This window comes from Lonchura striata, chromosome 2 (assembly GCF_050655825.1).
Source record: "Lonchura striata isolate lonStrDom1 chromosome 2, ASM5065582v1, whole genome shotgun sequence".
NCBI classification, from domain to species: Eukaryota; Metazoa; Chordata; class Aves; order Passeriformes; family Estrildidae; genus Lonchura; species Lonchura striata.
In genome coordinates, this window is record NC_140704.1 from 120,225,446 (window position 1) to 120,246,169 (window position 20,724).

At 35.3% G+C, this 20,724-nt stretch overlaps 1 protein-coding gene across 1 annotated transcript in view; it reads left to right on the top strand.

The window, feature by feature from the left end:
• Positions 1–20,724, top strand: part of RAB2A (RAB2A, member RAS oncogene family) — a 43,044-nt gene that overhangs the window by 11,374 nt on the left and 10,946 nt on the right. Inside the window, exons 2-6 of the mRNA XM_021555658.4 lie at positions 728–799; positions 4,192–4,259; positions 13,667–13,749; positions 15,109–15,201; positions 18,687–18,798. Of these exons, the coding sequence (XP_021411333.1) occupies positions 728–799; positions 4,192–4,259; positions 13,667–13,749; positions 15,109–15,201; positions 18,687–18,798 (428 nt within the window). The remainder of the gene's footprint in view (positions 1–727; positions 800–4,191; positions 4,260–13,666; positions 13,750–15,108; positions 15,202–18,686; positions 18,799–20,724) is intronic.

Sequence of the window (20,724 nt, forward strand, 5' to 3'; positions counted from 1 at the left end):
GTTTGATTACTCCTGCTGACTACATTAACTTCTACTTTTCTGTGCTTTCACATAAAGAAGAAATTATCCATTTGCTGACCAGTGTCCATGTAATGGGAGGTAGTTATGCTGATTTCTGACACAGGTTGGTTATCTGTGGGGGGCAATGTTTGAGTGACCTGTCTGACTGTAATGTAAACTTAGCTGCTGCCAGTTCTTCTTGAACTGCTTTTTAGCCTGCAGAGGACCAGTGGGCAGCAGCATATAGTGGTATAAGGAGCCACAGACCTGCTGTGGTTACCTCAGTGGATAAATAAGGAGCTAGATGTGAGACTGATGCTATTGAGGAAATAGCTTGAAAGAAAGCTGAAAGTACTGAAGGAGAAGCAGATAAAGGGTTGTGAGGATCAGCAAGTCCTGCAGTTATTGTGGATAGAGGGTGTAAAATGGTACTTTGAAGGTCAGTTAGAAAACTTGTTTTCCACTTAATTTTAAAGCAGAACTACTTTTTCAAATTATTCATTTTTATTAAATTTTTGAAAATAACTGCTTTGACTATAATGTTTCTAAAACTTTAAAAGCTATATTTTAAAAGTTTCATACACTTCAAAGTATGTAAAATCTAATACCTTCAGTTCTAGTAATTACTTTTAAGCAACATGTAATATTTCCTTAAATTAATTTCTATTAGTCCTTTACAGATGTCTTTAAAAATTTGTTTAACATTTATTTCTTTTCTTTCTTTTAGGTGTTGGGAAATCATGTTTATTGTTACAGTTCACAGACAAGCGGTTTCAACCAGTCCACGATCTCACTATTGGTAGGTCTTTTTTGTGCTGCCCACTATTAGTAGTGAAGTGGTTAGGGTACCTCAGCATGCATTTATGAGTTTGTTGTGCTGCAGAAGTGCAGGATTTGTGCTGTATTAAGGTGGCAGTGAATCTCTAGCTAATGAGTATTTTTTAGCTTGTAAAGTCAGTTTGGGGTTTTTTACTGGGAGGGTACAATCTGAAACAATTAAAAAAGTTTATAGCTGCAATATCTAAACTGTTTCTTCAGAAAAGTGGGCACAGAAGAATTGTACAAGTTTGAAGTACACTGATGGTGATGGAAGTGGCATTTTTCTGTTAGGGAACATAATACTACCCTAGCCACAAAACCTTGAAGACAAGTTACAGATAAACTGTAGCAAAGTTACCCTTAAAGAAGAATTTAAAAATTTTTTTGGGAAGACTAACTTTTGAATAGAGGACTGAAGTGTGAATCTATTTGCTTTTGGAAGGGATAGGGTTTTTCCTTTCCCAACACTTCAAATGGATGTGGACCAATTTGTGTTAGGTATGATTTGATACTGGAGGAATGAATACATGCTGACACATTGCCTCTGATCTAACTACAGTAAATAGTACAAACTTTTATTTATCTTTCTACAGGAAATAAGAGGAATTGTGTGGTACTAAATTCTTCTGAGGGCAGGTTTAGTCTGCAGATGAGTTTTGCTGTTAAGCATAACAGATGCCAGTCTCAGAGGAGGTTACAGAACCTTTCAACTTGTTCATGTTCTTTCAAGGAACCTATCAGCTTTAATCATGAGCCTTGCACAAATGTATCTTAGTCTCTATTTTTAGTTTGTGCCCTGGAGTAGGTAGGCTTCCTATGTTTGGGTGTACTGAAATAGCTACTTGAAATATAAACAGATTTTCTTCATGTAACAGAATGTATCGGGTGGTTTGATTAGGAATTCTCTTTCTCTTGACAGTCCTTCCACACCTTGTGTGTGCCTGTTGTATAGTTCAAATTCTTTGACTAACATGAGTTTTCAGATATTTGTGAGGTCTTGGCAGCAGTTAGGCTGGCTGAATAAAGAGCCTGAGTACTTTAGAGAGGCATGACTTATTATCATCTTTTTTTCTTTAGACCTGCCAAATATATGACACCTTATATATCACTCATGCATTTGGCAGCCCTGTCACCTCAGACTGAGAAGCACTGGGAAACAGCTTCACCTCAGCAGGGTGGTTGTAGTGCCAGTTCTTTGCTTGGCATGCAGCGCTGAAATCTGGAAGCAGGGCAGAAATTGAAGCTAGTAAGATTAGGAGGTGAACTTAGAAGCAGCATAATGAGGGATGTAGTAATAGAGCCTAGGAAGCTGCTTGAAAAGGAGGGAAGAGGGAAGAAGCTTTTATATTTTTCATGTATTTGTAATCCTGCAATTCTTTAGTATATAACTCTTAACTCCATATAGAGCGTTACCTAGTGTTTTCAAATTTTGGTCTGGTGAAACAATTCCTCTCTAGGTCTGGAAATCAAAGACACATTACTGTCTCAGGCCCTAAAAATGTAAACAGAAGTGATTTGGGAAGGGGAGCAAACTTGGGGTAAATGAGTTCATTACCTGAAGCTGTAATTGGAAGATTAATCCCCAATATGCAAATGGACCAAGCTTACAAAAATATGAAAATTCATGACCGGTCATCCAGTTTTGGGTGTGACTCCTGGGGGGGGCTTCCTCTGCCTGAAATGTACCTGAAGGCCCTTCAGTGAATATAACTGCTTTTTATTCCCCTTGATTTTTGTCTGGCCTCTGTTTATAGGTAGTCCCTAAAGGTATCAGAAGAGGCTGGAAATGCCTCCTTAAAAGCGAGGGCATGTGTGTGTTTTGGCCAAGTTCTCCCAATTACCCAAACAGATTTGGAAATACAGATAAATAAAGAACATGGGTTCAAAGTCATATGAATGCCCCTGTGGGGGAGATGGGGTGGGTTGAATTTAACTAAGAAATGCCCTAATGGTTGTATTAAAAATCTTGAAAATGTGTAGATTAAATAGACCATTGTAAACATTCTAGCTGCTTTGCCTACTGCCCGTAGGACATGCCCTTATTGTAAACCTAATCAGCTTCTATTCCTTCTTTGAGAACAAACTTGATATCAAATTCTGTATGTTTTTTCAAATTCAGTATTTTTTCCTGGCATGTATTTTGATGGAATAGGATAAATATCCTTTTATATTTTTTATGGGGTTGTGTGCAGAAACTAAACATTTAAGATGATTGTTGAATTTAAATCAGCAGCTCTATGGTCACATTTCAAGATAGGTAAAACCTTCAGTGTTTACATGTGTAGTAATCCAAAGACCTTTCCCTGGCTTTGCAGTCAACTTCAGGAAGAGCAGTGTCATTCACCTGCTCCCTCCTTGCTGCCTCTCCACTTCCATTCTTTCAATTTCTTTGCATGCAGTTGCTGCAAATTATTTGGTTGGTATAGAGCACAGGGGTCTTTGGCCAATGACTTTTATTTGGCTCCAATAGCCTGTTGGGGAACTCAGCCCTTTTCCCCAAAAGTCATTCCGCAAGAGGCAACACCACGCCCTCAAATATTCTAAGCAAGCTCTTGAAGAGACATTTTGGAATACTTCAACTTAGGGCTGCATAATAGAAAGTCTTGGGTCCACATCTAGACAATGACCAATTTCAGCAAAATGTCAGCTAGCAGATCAGTATTTTTTTTAATTAATGGTTATAGATTAATGGAAGCTTGATAGTCTTTAAATATGTCCACTATCTCTAGCCGTTTGTTAGATTTCAACTGCTGCATTAATAGCCTCAGTTAATACTTGATTTTGTTAATGATCTCAAAAGTGCTTTAGAAATGGTATAGAAGGCTGAATTTTTCGCTGATTGTTTATTTGGAAAATACTACTTTTTCCCTCACTTATAAAACTTGTTCTTTAGCTAGAATTTTGGAAGTAGTTTTTTTCATAAAGACAGGTGGATTTTAATTAATACAATAATAAAATTTATCTTTTTGCAGGTGACTTTGCATGCTCCCTTAATAGATTACTTTATTGATAAGGAATTGTAGGTTTCATTTCTTCTAAACTGGCCCCAGCAATCTGTCATTGCTAGAGTGTTAAAAAAACTGTGACTCTTCAATTTCCTGTTTGCATTCAAAAGGGTGTGTTCTCTGTCTAATCTAGAGCTAATAAGTGGTTTGGAAAACTTTGCTGGAAATACATCCCACACACTTGGACAGTAGCAGTTAACTTTTCTTCTAGAAAGCTCTTTCAAGCTGTTGGAAAATTGGCTAAAAGGTTGTGAAAAAGGTTATGTTCCTACGATGTTGTCTGAACTTAGGTTCTTGCTTTCATAGTACTTGACATTCTTCTTTCTGATTTGTGCTAATAATGTAATCTTTTGTAAAATCTGTTCAGGTGTAGAATTTGGGGCTCGAATGATAACTATTGATGGAAAACAGATAAAGCTTCAGATATGGGATACGGTAAGTAATAAATAATAAAAATTGTTAAACGTACTGCTTCACTAGCTTTTCCTCTATTCTGGCTAAGCTCTCTATCATCAACATTCAATAGACTATGTACTTTGTCTTGCTGCTTTCTTTGGTTTCTATGAAGTTAAAAATTTGCTAATATGTCCTTTTTTTGTTGTGATATATTGTTTGGCATTTGCACTGTAACTTCCTCAAGCTTTGTCAGATTTATAAGACTGGAATACTGCCTCACTATTTGGTGAAAGTCTTCTGTATTACGAAGAACTTCCAATTTCTATAAACAATCTTCCTTTGTGCATTCGTGCAAGATTTGGTAAAGCCAAAATCCTGTTGTGAATCCTGTTGTGGTATGTCTACTATCTTTAATCAAGAGTTCTCTAGAGAAAATGTTTGTATTTCCAAGGTAGAAGAAAACAAATGGCTCACTTTTCATAGAAGATTTAAAAACATAAGTTCAAAACAGTAAATATTTCATTCAAGAAGTTTTAAGTTTCAAAAACAACCTCCAAAATTCAGACTTTGACATTTGAGGGTGTTCGGGTTAAGAATATATATTGGCTATTCTTGTGTTGTCAGTCACTTTACTATAAAGCAGTCAGCATTACTGTCTGCATTTGTGATGAAGTAGGTTTAAGATGTTCATACTGGTAGCTATGTCTTTTAAATGTATTTGGGTGTTCCCTCACAAGACCGAGTTGCCTGTTTCCTTTTCTAAAAGCATTTTAGGATGCCTTTAGAAACTGACAGGTACATCATCCTTAGCCTCATTTTTTTGGTACAGCAGATCAGTGGAGGGACATACATTCATATATGCATGTCTACATATGTGCATGTGTATATAAAAATGTAAATAAATGTAATATTTCAGTGAACTTCATAGGTAAGGTCTTACTTATTTTACAGGTTCTTTACTTGATATAGCACCTAACAGCTGTGCCTCGTTTGAAGTACTAAGAAAAAGGCATAGAAAGATATGGCCAGCTTACTTTAGGCTTTTTCTGTTCTGGGCATTTTTACTATTATAGTCATGGATTGCAGACTACCAGGGTGGCTGAGTATTTCTAAGTTCAATAAACAAGCAAATCCCTGCATAAAAAGTAGCTGTATAATGAAATCCTTAGTATATAGTGTAGCCATGTGACTACATACCTACATACCATACATTGGTCCTTGTTTTCTAAAATTGGGGCAGATTGTCTGTAGGCAAAAGTACTAATTTTACTAGTGTCTTTCACTGGCTTTGGAGCTGATTCTGTTAAATCTCCTTAGATAATGAATGAACTTCAGCTGTGTTTCAGTAGATCATGCTTTTCCTGGTGCCTCTGACTCAATGACTCTTTGCAGTCTGGTTGTTGTCTTGAATGCATGCAAATTGTCCAGCCAAAATGGCAACCCCAGTGCTTTTGACAATAATTTATAAATATTATTTGAGCGGCGAGTTTTTTCTGGCTAGCTTCTTATGTATGTCACACATAAATTAAAAATATTAATTGAAAGCTTTACACTGAGTAGACTGTATGCTGATGTTGCACTTAATAATTTATAAATCGCACACGGTGAAAGAAGTATACTAGCCCTTTGTTAAAAGTTTAACTGTATGCAGTGTAATTTTAAAAACACAGGATATTTCTGTTCTAATCCAGTTTTGGTTTTTCAGCATATCTGAATTCCACTATATAATTTCTGATCTTGGGTACAAAGGTTTTGAAGGAATATCAAAAATAAGAAACATGATGAGGTACTTCTCAAGAGATATTTTACTTACGAGTGTTAGGGTACACAAATGTCCATAATGACTAAGGTTACAGTGTTCTATCTGCAGTGAGTGTTTTTTGGTTTTCTGTTAGCCAAAATTTGTAGCTGTTACTCATGCTATCTATATTTATTAAGCTATAACAACTTCTGTTTGATGAGAGAAGGTTCATTTTACACCTGTTGCTAAGGAAACACATGAACTATTTATGGTTTTGGTTGGTGCTTACTGAGTCATGGCACTAGCCCTTCATTTGGGGCTAGCCTTATACATCAGTGAACAGGATGCATCCTGAGCAGAGGCATAAGAAGTGGAGAACTCAATAAAATATTTGTTTGGATTGCTTATCTTGCTTGCTTAAGAGAATCAAACGCTAAAATTCAGGTTTTTCTGGCCAGATATTTCTGTGCAACAGTGCTCATTTTGTGTTGTCTTCAGCAGATCACTGCAGCCTCAAGGAAAGCCCTGTTGTTGTACTGGGAACACCTGGGAGCTGCAGCATACCTTACTGCCAGTATGTTGCACCTTACAGGGACAGCTGAAGCTAACACTGTTGTATGTCTGTGAGATTGGTTTGTGTGTCCTTGTATGATAACTCAAGAATATTTTACATTTTCATTATCATCCTAGTTTGGATTAGGAGCATGTGTTACAGAAGTTAATTCTGTTAACTGCAGTCTGTTTTCCATGTGAGAGTACACAAACTGAATTCCTTTTGAATGAGACCAGACTGGAAGATATGCTTAAGGAATGCATATATGCCTGTTAGAAATTGTATTCCAGTATTTGGTCCTGTGAGGTGGTAGTCTAGTAAAACTAGTCTGATGCAAAAACACACCTAGGCCCAGCCCCCTCTCCCCCAAAATCCCCACAAACAAAAATCTACATTCCATAAAAGATACTCAGTGTGGCCTTTGCATTCTCAATGTTATGTGTAGTAGTCTCAGCTCTACTGCTGTTCATGTCTGCACAAGCAAATAGTGCCCTGTTGTTCTCTCCCAGCTGCAGGCTGCTCTGGATCTCCCCAGTGCTGGGCTCTGCAAGCTAACTGTTAATGTGTGCTGTGGCCCCAGGTGTTTAGCTCTGTGAGTCTTTGGGTTTCACTATTTCTTTTTAGTGTTTCCAGGTCTGTAAAGATGAGGTGTTGGACCAAATTGTGTGTTTGTGTGTCTTAAGTATCTAGATTATTTCTTCTCTTGCATCTTTAGTCTTAGTAATGGCTTCCAGTAGTTGGCTGGACTGAGAAATAGTTTTGTCCAAACTGCTTAGTTGGTAATTGCCTATTATGATAAATTCAGCAAATCCTTGTGGAAGTGTGGTGTTTGAGCTAGTGTCAGCTGCACACATAACTTTTAGAAAACTAGAAGTGGTTTTACAGCAGCTAGTAAGGATTAAAATTACTGTTCTGGAAGCTTGTTAAGCTTTTTGAGTTTAAATGAACTGTGTAGATAAGGTTGATTGTCTTGTGGCAGCAGCATAACACTAAGAAATATTAAAATTGCTTCTCTTCAGAAAAAGTTCATTGTTGTAGAGAGATAACTGGGCTTGTTACCAGGCTGAGTCAGTGGCCTTGGTTTTGTTGTTGAGGGGGATGTTCTGTATTGCATTGACTGTTACTAACAAGTCATTGTTGATGAGGAAAAATAAGCAGTAATTGAAAGAGGGTATTTGTCAGACACTGCAGTAGGAGAGATCTGTGGTGACGCTAGGAAATGTTCTCTAAATTGATATGAATATTAACTTTTCCTGTGTATTTGAATACTATATTTTTAGTATCTATTTCAGCTTTATTTCATAGAAACTAATGATATTAAAATGTTAATTCATATAGCACCTTAGTCCTGCATAGACAGACTAAATATCTGAATTAATTGGTTTTTATAAATTAATTCCTTGATTTTCTTGATGTCCATACAAGTGTACTTTTTAAATTGAATTGATAGTGTTTTCTCATAGTTGAGAGCTTTTATAAAAAAGCATGTTTGTGGAAGATTGGAGGCATAATTATTAAAGGCATATTTCCCTTTCAGATATTCTGAATATACTAATTCTTCTTGGAAATTAAGATATTTTTCTTGTGTTTGCAGTTAGTTTGGATCTATTAGAACTAATTAAAGTTCTCTTCATTCATTAAATGAATATTCATCCTAGCGTCTCTGACAATTGCTAGGATGTAGGATTCACCCCCAAGAGCTCTTTACTGTTTACTTCATGATGTTTTCTACTTGCTTTAGTAGTCAGAGCATGCTCATATGTTTGTGGGCAGTTGGTGTAGTCTTTTACTACATTTTTACTAATTTAACTCTTTAACCATGGTACCTGCATACATATTGCTACATCTCATGGCCCTCTGTTACACTGCTGCTGTGAACTTACAGGAAGAACTTAGAGAGAATCTACTTTAGTTTCTGAAACTAGTTTGATCATCAGTCACAGTCTGTGTTTGCTGCCACGTGGGAGGATTAACTTATTTCTGGATCCATGGATTGAAAGGTGAGGCAGGGAGATCTGTCTAATAGTTATTCCTGTTGCTGTTCATTTAATACGACCATCACCTGAACTTCACTGCTAGTAGCTTAAGTAATTGTTCACACCCATGATGTCACTTTGGGAAGCTGAGGTGACTTGATGTGCTTTCTAACTTAGTGTTCATAAACCTTTGTCATACTTAAATGTATTTGGTTATTGAGATACTATAGTATTGGCATGTTATTTTCTGAGTAGTTTTTTGATTTCTTGGCAGTTTATCCATGCATTCTACAATAATTAGAAGATTTCTACAAAAGCAAGATCTTGATTAGGATAAGGCCTTAAATCGGAAGAGTATGAATCGCTTTTTTACACAGTAGAACTCCTGTTTTAGAGAGGGTTGCTGCTTAAAACCTAAAGTTTCAAATACAGTTTCTTTCAAGTTTTAAGTGTATTTCTGATAATGGAAGGCTAAAGCCTTTTTTCTGTGATGTTTTGGGAATTGCTTTGGCTATCTAAGTAGCATTTATTTAACACCAGCAGAAGAAAAAGCAGATGTACAAATTACCTGTATTTAGACAAATGTACAGTCTAATCCTTGGAGATCTTTAGTCCTCTTGAATTTTCAGTTTTTACTGCATGCTAACAGAGTTATTCTCAAGCAACCTGTAACTTGGCTAAATCCATCACATAAATTCTGAGACTTTTATATATTATGGTATATTCTTCTTCATAAGCATCTTTACTTCTGTTTTTGTTTAGGAATGTCTTTGCTGGAAACAGCAGGGGTTATTTTTTACACTGCTTTTGTGTCTATTTGTCCTACATGCTAGTAAATCACTGTAAAATTCTTTTATTTTCTGGATTGGAGACATGATTGCAAGAAAGATTAATGCATTTGTATAAACAGGTTGACATGTGACTAAGAGGACTAAGTATTTATAACTTCCAAAACTATATTTAAAGGTATGTATTGCTCCTCTTTCTTTCTGGAACATTTTATTCCAGGGATCAACTTTGTGGAGTAGTTCCCAGCTGGCAGCTGGTACAGGTGCTGTGACACTTGCAAATTGGTTACTTCTTAGATGTCTTTTTAGTCGTCTTTGTAATGTAAGAGAGTGTAAACATGTAAATAATAATTGCCAATGTGAATAAAATGTTCTGTCGCCAGTTTTGAACATCCCACATGTGTGTCTGTTTTCAGAGTGAGGGAATCTAGAGCCACTGGCTAGGTGTGTTCTCATATTGCATTTGGATGTGTACTATAACATTCCCTCCTGATAAAAAAATATTGGTCAGCTTAGATGCTGAAGGCCTGCTGGGATTTTCTCAGATAACTTGGTCTTTGAATAAATGTTACAAATTCTTCAGTATTGAGAATAGAAAATTCAACAAAATTGATGAACTGTTTTCTAGGGAGATACACTGTTGTGGATGCTAGTTTTTTAACTACTTTCTTGTCCTGCATTGTGGCTCTTTTCATTTTTCCCCTTACTTTATAGATTCAAAAATATGCAGTTAAGGGACTTGCAAATAACTCTTTTTTGAAAACAAAGCCTTGCCTGAGTATTTTGCAACTGATGCAACTACACTGAATACTTGGAAATGACACCAGTATTTCCTGTGGGAATAGTAACACTTGGAGTATTTTTTTTATAGTTTAAATGTTCCTGAAAACTCTAGTACAGGTCCTAAATCTCCATGTATCTTGGTGACCTGAGGTGATTGGTAATGCTTCATGTTCAGTTTACATTGTTATTTTCAGTTATGTTTTGGTGTCTATACTGAAGTATACTTTGAAAAGCACATGGGATATATGTCTGTGCAGTTGAAGAAGGGATGAAGATTTTTGTACTTGCTTGAAGACCTATGGCTTCTAAAACTTATGTCTATATAGACAAGTCTCTGCTATCAGAAAGTTTGCTTGTTTCTGTGAACCATTATGGTATGCATTGTAAAAGTTTACAGAGTACAAAACAGCCCAAAAAAAAAGTTACTTAACATTTAAAGCATTTCTTGTTTATCAGAGGCTCAAGTTTTTTCATGATTAGTGAATTACTCATGTCAGACCTAGCACCTGTTTCTCTAAAGAGAGAGGATGTATGTTCTAGTTTCCTGCAGGCAGCCATGTCTGAGCTGGAGTTTGTGTGTGAAGTGGCTGTCACGTCTGGCTGTTACCAGAAACATCCTCCATCTTCCCATTTCCACTGCAGTGTAACTGACAGTGGGTATATCCTGGAATTGTCAAGGAGCAAAAGCTTGTGTCACCTGTACTGGATATAATATGGCCTTGGCAAACACCCTGTTTAACATTTGTTTCCTGACTATTGCCCCTACTCTTCCTGACACCACAACCCCCTGCCTCCCCCACCATCTGGATGTGGAACTCAGCAATCTGCTTTGAATGGCCCTTCTTGAGCCAGGAGGCTGGAAAAGGGGACCTCCAGAGGTCCCTTTCCCACCTCAACTGTTCTGTGAGAAAAAACTTTTTAATATGGAAGAGAGGTAAAAACAAGTAAGTGCTGAATTTTGCAGGAACATGAAGGGGATGGTAATAACAAAATTATACTTTTGCTGGTATTTAAGCTGATTTTAATTTATACTGAGCTGCTATACTGCTGCTTCTATCTGTTACTCTTTGTAACAAGCAACTAACCTTGGGTAGGTCCTTCTTTGTAAGACTGATAAAGTACAGTTATAGTACACTTGTGGTTTAAGTCAGTTTTGGCTAATAGCCTACACTTTCTTTCAGTTTTGACTTCTTTTGACTTTTGAAATAGCTTTTCCCCCTTGGTAAAAAGGGAAGTGGACAGAAAACTGTCAGATGAAGAAGTAATGTAACAATTATGCTTAAAAAAAAAAAGCTGTGGAATGTATGCCATATGCCTAACCCTGTGTTTGACCTTCTATATTGACTCTATATTGAACTTCTGGATCTCATTCAGAATGATACTGTTAACGTAGCCAGTAAATTTTATATATAAGGGGTTTCTGTGATTTAATACATTTTTATGTTATAGATAAAACAAACATTAGTATAATGGAGCTTCTTTACAGAAACTCAGTTTTCTTTTGCTTAGGATTAAAGGGGATTGAATTTGTGTTGTCCATTGGTATATGTAAGCATAAATTAATTATTGCTATATGGAAAATGTGATCCTTTCACCAAAGGGAGGTACCATTTTCTACCCTTTCCTTGAGGAAGTAGTGATATTTAAATTTCACCATTGTCAAGTGAGACACAATTAAAATTATTACAGTAGTTTCCATATTTATATACTGAACTTCTATAAGGGATTCTTTTACAAATTCACAATTCATACATTTTTGTGAGATCTACTAGAACCTGTGACAATATTGCTTGATTGTGATTAATATACTCAGGGAGATGAACAATTTCACATGTCAGGATGGAATTTATGAAGGTGTAACAGGCAATCTTAATGTGTTAGGTGAAGCCCAGGTCATGTGTAATTTTAGGCAATGTATGGAATACCTGGTAACAGTAAGTTAATTGTCTGTTTATCAGGGAAATGTTACATTTATCTACCATCCACTTGAGCTAATCACCACACCAAGAAAAGGTGATAAAACTTACTTGAATTTCCATGTAGGAAAGCAGGTATTACACTAAAAAAACTGTTGGTTATTTGTTTTTTACTATTTCTTGATGTATTCTACTGGTTGTCTATGTTCTATTACCAAAGTTTACCTAAAGATGTACTTGGACTCTTGGCCAAGAGCAAATGTGAGTGTATTCTAATGGTGTTGAAACTGTTGTGCTGTACTGTATTTTATAACTGTTTCCACTGGAATGGCTAAGATAAAATGTTTCTAAAATAGAGATTACTGTTTATTCTGGTAGATGAGCATGCTTTCTGAAGATTGAACACATCTAAGCTTATTGTGCCGCTGTTCTCATTGGGTGACAGTATCTAGATCAAGTTATTTTTGAATTCACGCAGATGTAGTATTAAGAAAAATACAGTAACTGTGAGAAGAAAAAATTGTTCATATACTAATGTCATGGTTTGACATGGTTTTGTAGGCATGCCTGAAGGGTTCCTTATATTTGATAAATATTTAATTCTTGTGTTTAATGTTTTTAAATCAGGGCAATTTCCTATAGTTCTACAGATTTACTGCACCTAGGGGTTTTTTTCAGCAGTAGAATTTCTTAAGCATGTTCTGTGTTGTCTTTGAATTATGCTAAAAAATCTGTTATTGCTAAATATTAGAAGTAAATATTTCTTCTAGCAAGTGTCAAGTGCTAGATAGCTCTTCTGAAAGAGAAGAGCTCAAGATCTGCAACCATGAATATTTGTTTTTCAGGACTGTATTCTTTTGAGCATGTTCTTTTACGTGCTGAGATTTTTACAGAATACGTTTCTGTAAGAACTGTCTAATTTATGTAGACTCTGAAGTTTTTCACAGTGTATATGAAGATGACTCTTCATCCTGTAGCTGCTTTGACAAGCATTATTTATCAGGTAGAGAGGAAATTGATTAACTGTGGAGCACAATTGTGTAAAATTGAATTCACAACCATTTTCTGTTTTTTCTTAATAAAATGATTACTGAAAGAATTCCATCTGAAGACTGTTGAAAGCTGGCTGCAGTTTATGATATAACGGATAAAATCTGCATCCTTGGCCTTCCAACAACCTTTACACCAGCAGATGGTGGGCGTAAAGATGTCATTCATCATTTATTTACAATGGACTTTATTTATTCTAGTGTCAACAGCTGCCCCAGGGAGCGGGTTATTGAATTCAAATGTGGAGCTCTGGGTTATTTGCTTCCTTTCAAATTTGTCTTCAGAGCTTAGTTGCTAGGAGTCCATTCTGTGCTCTAATAATGATTCATGTATTGTGAAGCCATTCAGTAAATTGGGTTGTCAGGGATTGCCAAAAAAGGTTTAGAGGTCTTGTTCCGATTCTTTTTTTTCTTTTTTAACAGTACTGTGCTGTAGTTGGTGTCTTCTCCCTATGTGCCTTCTCTTGCTGCTATTGGAGACTTTGTCCCCAGTTGTCCCTTTTCTGATTTCCCATCCATACTCTTCCTTATCCCTATCTCTTAAAAGTAGGTTTCTGTGACCCTGTGATTCTAAGTTCATGGTTTTCAGGAACAAAAAATAAGTATTAGATATGAAGTAATGAAACTTTGTGTTCTACAGGCAGGGCAGGAGTCCTTCCGTTCCATCACAAGATCATACTACAGAGGGGCTGCAGGGGCTTTGCTAGTGTATGACATTACAAGGTGAGACTACCAACTGGATTACAATGATATGTCTTTGTAGAATTGTGTTATGGTGTAGAGTAGTGCTAAGTGTATCTTCTAATTTAGCTTTTTGTATAGATACTGGTAATCTAACATTGTTTCAACTTTAAGTGCTCTAATAAAATATAGCATATTTAACCTGTATACTTCCAGTTTTCTCCGTATGGTAGTTGAGAAAGCATGCATAAAATTTCAGGAAGAAGGAAATAAAATATCTTTATCAACAATTGACCATTAACCTCTGGATTACCTTTACTGAGAAATACCTGAAAATATTTCATTAATTTCTTTCTAGTGTTTTATTATCATGAGGGATATTTTTTCTTTAATTATACTAGACTATTTTTACTGAAGTACTGCTATTTTTACTGAATATTCCTATTCTGCAAAGGAGTGAAATAGTAAAACATAGAAGCTTGGTTACAGAAGGAATACTGGGATGCTTGTAACATTGCTGTGTTTATGAGGTTTGGAAAATAACAGGTCTTAATCTGATATTTTTGTAGTAGCTGATCAGAAGTACTAATGTTTCCCTGTAAAAAATAAAGTATCTATGCAATTTATCTGTAAAATGGTGGGTACTCTGACTGGTTTATGAAAATTTTCAGGCTCCAAAGTCATGTTAAGTTGTCTGCCTCCTTTTGTGGGTCTTGGCTCTTCTTGTTGCATTGAGCAATCACTTGTACTGGAGATTTCCTAGCTATTTCTCCTTTTGTTCCCTTTTTACATTTAAGTATCAAAAAGCAACGTATAATTTCCTTTGGATTTCCAGAAAATGAATCTTTGATTAATGAATAAAATATGATATCTTAAAACGACTCTACAAGTATGGGATTTATTGCTTAGTTTACACCTTCTGTAGAAACTGTAACATGTCCCATTCATGTACCTCTCTTTAAAAGATTTTACTGCTAAATTTATTATTCCACTTATAAACTCACATAAAAATTATCAACTATTTTCTGCTTTCAGTAAAACAAACATTACTATATGAGTATGTGTTTATTTGTACTGTTTGGCTTGGGTGAAGCTGATGGGTGCTTTTAAAATTCTGTTCAGTTTTTATATGTGTATAAAATTACAGATTCTTAATGTTCTACAAATCCTTTTTGCTCTTTGTAGCAAACATGTTTTCAATTACTTTATAGGCAGAGTTCATTAACACGGCTTGTTTGCTAAATTTTTGTTTGCCCATTCTCCCATTCATGAAGGGATTACTAGCTTTTATCCCTAGAGCATGTGCACTAATAAATGAGTGGTTATTCAAGTAGAAAAGTGGACTAACAGGAAAGATTTCTTAAAATACTGCTTTTAATGTTCATTCTCTTCTATACTTAGGAGGGACACTTTCAACCACTTGACGACTTGGTTAGAAGATGCTCGTCAGCATTCCAATTCCAACATGGTTATAATGCTTATTGGAAACAAAAGGTAAAATTATTCTGTAAGAGGGAAAGAGTTAACTTCTCTGTATTACAGCTTTTTGGTTTTCTTATTCGTAGGCAATATGTTAATTTCAAATTCCCTTCTGTCACTGTGCATAGTTCTGTGGTGAGCCTGAAACCTTTCTTAGTCTACTTAGACTAATACACTGTGCAGCACATGGATCAACTATGTTATATTCTGAATATCTGTTTTAGAAATAATTTTATTCCAGGGGATTGATTGCAAATGCGTGAAGCAATGGATTAAATGAATTACCTTCAATTATGCTTTTTTGTTTCTGGAATCACCAATTAGAAACACCTAGATCTCTCCCTTATAAAGAGAATATGATTCTTAATTTGAAGTATTCTAAAGTACTTTAGTTTTCGGGTAAGTATCACATCAGAGAAAATGTCATTTTAAAACAAAAGCCCATACTATATTACTTACATCAAAACGTCTCTCAGATGTAAGAAGTGCATACCTGAATGATTGAGACATTTCTGATTTACAAGCATCTTCCATATTCTGTAATTTTAGCTGGGATTCGGGTCAGAGAATGTTTTTTCACTGTTTCCTGGTAAATTCACTTACTTGGTCTTCTCATCAGCTACACTGTCTAAAATTATATTATTCCCTGTTGGTGCTGAGACTTGGTAGAGAAAGTCTTAATAAAAACACATCAGTGAATATATTATCTGTAATTCTTGTAGTTCTTGATCCAGTGAATTAGAGCATCATATCTAGTTTTTTTTCTGGATGCTGAATTCTTTCAAAATATCAAAAACATCAGCTCAGAATTTAATAACCCGTTAACTATGGGCCTTTGTGTAATTGACTAGAACTTGTGTCCATGTCTCAGTAATTCTTGAAAGTAAAGGTGCCAGGTGAAATAATGGATGCCCCTAAAAATTTCATGAGCAGCCACATCATTTCTTTGATGCTACTGAGAGGCAGCTTTGTGATAGTGAGTCTGGGTTTGCTATTCAGGCCTGTTGACCTTTTATTTTCTTCTCCTTCCCCTTGTTCTCCCTTCTATTTTCCCCCATTGTCCCAACACCCTCTATCTCCTCCTGAAAACCATGGTATATATTAAGTAATTGTAAAGTTTCCGTTTTTTTCACGTTATCTGGTAAATGACTAACAACTTTCTTTTTAATTGAGGAATGTGTTAAGCATAATCTTGGCAAATTAATATAAAAAATATAATCTTGTTTTATTAAATGAAGCTTTGGTAAACCCGTGATGGCCCTGGGTTTATACTTTTGTGAGTAAAAATATGACACTGAGAGAAACAGTAAAGTGTACTGTTTACTTGAGATAGGTTTGCATACTTAATTGACATCTGTAACTGTTTCTGATTATTCTTAGCTGTTAAACTAAATTTTCATGTCTTGTATTCTCAAGATGCAGACTGATTTGCTACTTTCAGCTAGCCCAGTAATTCCCAGTTACAACTACGTTTTTTTCAAACAATAAATATAGTTAAAATGTGCATTTTAAATTGTTACAGATTGAGGTGCCACATAAACTAAAAGTATTAAGAGTTAAAATTTTAAGCTTTTTAAAGGATATTATTTTCAAGGAGGGCAGGAAGAAAACTCCTTTGATTTTATTCCAGTATCCTGAAAGATTCCCTGTAGTAGGGCATAAGACTAGAGACGGGTGGAAGGAAGAATGTTTGTGCTAGCATAGTAGTTTCGAAGGAATAAATACTGTGCTTATGACTCCCAACAGTGCACTTGACATAAGTTTGTTGTACTGACTTATTGCTAGATTTGAAGAGTATTGAGAAATTAATTTGAAATATAATGGCTGTTTGTTGAAAACATTACAAATACTAGTGTTAAAACATTACAAATACTGTACTTAATCTTCTTTCCAGAACAAAGCATAGCTATATTGATCTAGTAAGACCAAATGCTTCGAATTATTGGAATGGAGAGAGGAAGACAACTGTGGTTAGTAGAAGCAGTTAAAAGATCTTTAAGAATATGTTTAGGTATCAGTATTGAGTTTTGATTGGGCTGTCATTGCAGTTTTTGATACAACTGCATTATTTCAAGTAAAAAGTTATTTCTTTATGTTCTGTCATGGAGATACCACTGTAGTGGATCAAGGTTTTAAATAAAGGTACATTTCAGAGTGGCATGGTAGTAGCAAATAAAGACATTGCTCAGGTTGAAAAAGATAATGTCAGCTAATACTGGGAGTGCTTAAATATAATGAACATCAACTTTTAAATTGTTTTGAGAAGATATTTCTTGTATCCTTATCTTCAAATTTTTTAATATTTAATAATGTGCTGAATTGTATTGACTCTGTAACTCATCTAAGCTAGAATTTAGTTAAAAATTACAAAATCCTGCTTTGCTGCAAAATAAGTGCAGCAAAAAAATGCCACAGTGAGTATTACATATTTTTAATATATGTATCTATTAAAGCATATTTTAATACATGTATAATTACAAAATTGGCAACACTGAAGTCTGGCATGATACATATTATTTGTATACTGACTGCACATTAAATATATCTATTTGTATGTTCTTTCGTTAAAATTTGTATCTAAGAAGATATTTATACATGTACAACTTAGATTAAAATTCATTGAAATATACATCATACATTTATACAGTAATAAGTATATCATTTCTATTGCTGAACATGTAATATACTTACAAAGAAGGACAAATTGTGAATTCCTTGTTCTTAAAGAATCTTTGAAATGTAAGGGTAAAATACTTGTGTCTCTTTGACTTAGAGAAATGGATTTGTCTCTAGTTGTCGAGTCCAAGAGGGGTTTTTTTCTGCTTTTTTTGGTAATATTTGAATTAAATTGCTTGGAAAGCAGGAAGCAAAAACTTGTTTAACAGTCGTTTCAGTTCCTTTTGCTGCTGGAGGGCCAGGAGTTCCACACGTAAATGCTAACTTACTGGGAAAGAACAGCTAATGTATTTCAAAAGAACTTAATTCTGCTTTTAAGTTTTTTTTTACCAGAAAAGAAATTGACTGTATGAAGTTTTGCTACTGAATAGAAAAAATTAATTTCATATTTTAAATAATGTTTAATATTAATAAATAATTTATAAACTTCCTTTATCAGCTCAGCTTTATAGTACTGAATTGGTAGATAATATAATAGATGAGAGTGATATATACTGGAAGTATATATGGAATGTCTAAAGTGAGTGTTCAAGAAATACTAGATAAATACGCACTCATCCTGTAGAAAGTTATTTCATTAAGTCTTTGATAAGGTTTATGTCAGCTAGAGTGTATAGGTCAAGTAAGTGTGATGCTGTGGCTATTCCACATACTTTAAGTGCAGGGCATACAATAATTCTACTTTAAGGGTTTGACAAGTTATATACCCAAGTTCTAATGGGGGCTCTTGGCTTCTCATGCTTGTAAGCATGTCTGTGAAGAATAATCTTTATATGGGCATGTTAGACCGTGTAATTTAACTTTTCTTTTTTCTTCTATCTTAGTGATTTAGAATCTAGACGAGAAGTTAAGAAAGAGGAGGGTGAAGCATTTGCACGAGAGCATGGACTTATCTTTATGGAGACATCTGCCAAAACTGCTTCCAATGTAGAGGAGGTAACTTCACTCAACACTGGCTTTTTACTGAAACAGTTTATTTAAATTACACTTGTTTGTATGGATACTATTATTCTAGATTTTGGGTTGCTTAACTTGAATTAGCTACTCTGTATATTATGAGAAAGACAGTGTCTGTGTTGTAATTGATTACACAGCACTAATTATATTGTTGAGACTTCCTAATTAATGTACTTGTGGGGTTTTTTTTTTTTAAGTATTTGATCAGAGAAATGGCTAACTTCTGTCTGCTGTGAAATCTAAAAAGTTAGGCTAGAACAGATTTGCTAGTCCAAAGCAAGCCAAGCTATTGGTATTCCTGGCAGATGTCGCTGTAACCTGTTCTAAAGGCTCCTGGTATATCACAAGCTCTTCACATCAATCTCTTGCAGTGCTTTGCTGTTTGTACTGTCATCATCTTTCCTGTCTACTGCCTAGTAGGAATCTTCTTCAATTTGCACACAGTTTCTATTTTCTGTCCTCTACAGAGCTGCTGAAGGGATCATTGCCTTGGTTACTGTAGTTTGCTATATATTTGAATAAGATTTTTAGTTCTTGCTACTTCAAAGAACTTAGGTCTTTTCAAGTTTGGCTTATAGTTCACATTTCTGAACACATGTGACTTCTTGCATCTCTCACCTTGGTTTACTGCATTCCTTTCTTGAAGGGTAGTCATGGTGGGCTGAGCTCAGCTGCAACTGAATACCCACCAAGCAGGTCACTCAGTGCTTTTGTCCAGCAGGATGGGGAAAGAACCAGAAGAGCCAAGGCAAGATAAAACTCAGGGTCTGAGATAGTTTTAAAAATTAAGTAAAGAGATGGATGAAGAGTGGCAGAAAGGCAGTCTGGATGACGAGTGACAGAAAGGCAGTCATTCACAACTTCCTACAAATAAATTGAATTTCAAATTAAATTTAATTTCTCTGAGAACCAGCAACTTCAACTACTCTTTGGTTTTTGTTCTTGAGCATTATATAATACGAAATGCCCCTCAGGCCAATTCTGACCAGCTGTCCTGGCTGCTTTATGTGCCTCACAATTTTGCCTGCCCTAAGCCTAATCAGTGTCAGGAGAGGGCACTGTAAGAAACAGAAAACTTGACACTCAGCAGTAGCTAAAACATTGGTGTGTTATCAATACTGTTAGTGTTTTAGTCATAAATCCAAAACACAGCACCATGTAGGCTGTTGTAGAGAAAACTGTGTTGTAGACAGACAAGTACTGTGGTGGACCAAGATCTCCAGCTGAGATGCTAGTGCTATATACAGCAGAGAGTTGCTTCACATGTCTTTCAAGCCCATACTGGGTTCATCCACACTGACCTTTTCTATAATGACATAGCTTCTTATACTACATAATCTATCATTTCCAAAACCAACTCATCATTTCCTAAACTATTCATTTCCAAAATTATTCTAAATTCAAAATGGTGTCTGACCAGTGAGGAATTCTTTTATTGGTAAAGCTTTTTAGTTATAAAATATTTAAGAGTTTTTAAAAGTTACAGTAGGCTACAGATGACTTTCACAGAATTCATTACTACTTTATTCTAACATTATCACCTCTTTTATACATCCCAGTGAATGAATTGTGCAGTATCTAATGCATCTCTGATTATCAGGAGGTAAATGAGCATGATCTTCTTTATCAAAAAGTTGACATAGAATCCTCTCCTTGTGATTATGTGTGTGAGTGATGTGTGTGTGTGTACTAACTTCCTAATTCTAGTGAGAAAGCTTTAGGATATAATCTGTTCCAGTGACAGTCAAGTGCATTCCTTAAATAGTGTTCTCAGTAAACACAAAAAAGGTGACATGATTTAGAGAGTTAACAACTAAAGAAGCAAAATCCTAACCCCTAGCAGTTTCTTTATGTGAACAAATCAGCTTCTTTTGGTATTGTTTTTTTAAACTGTTTCCCTTGTTT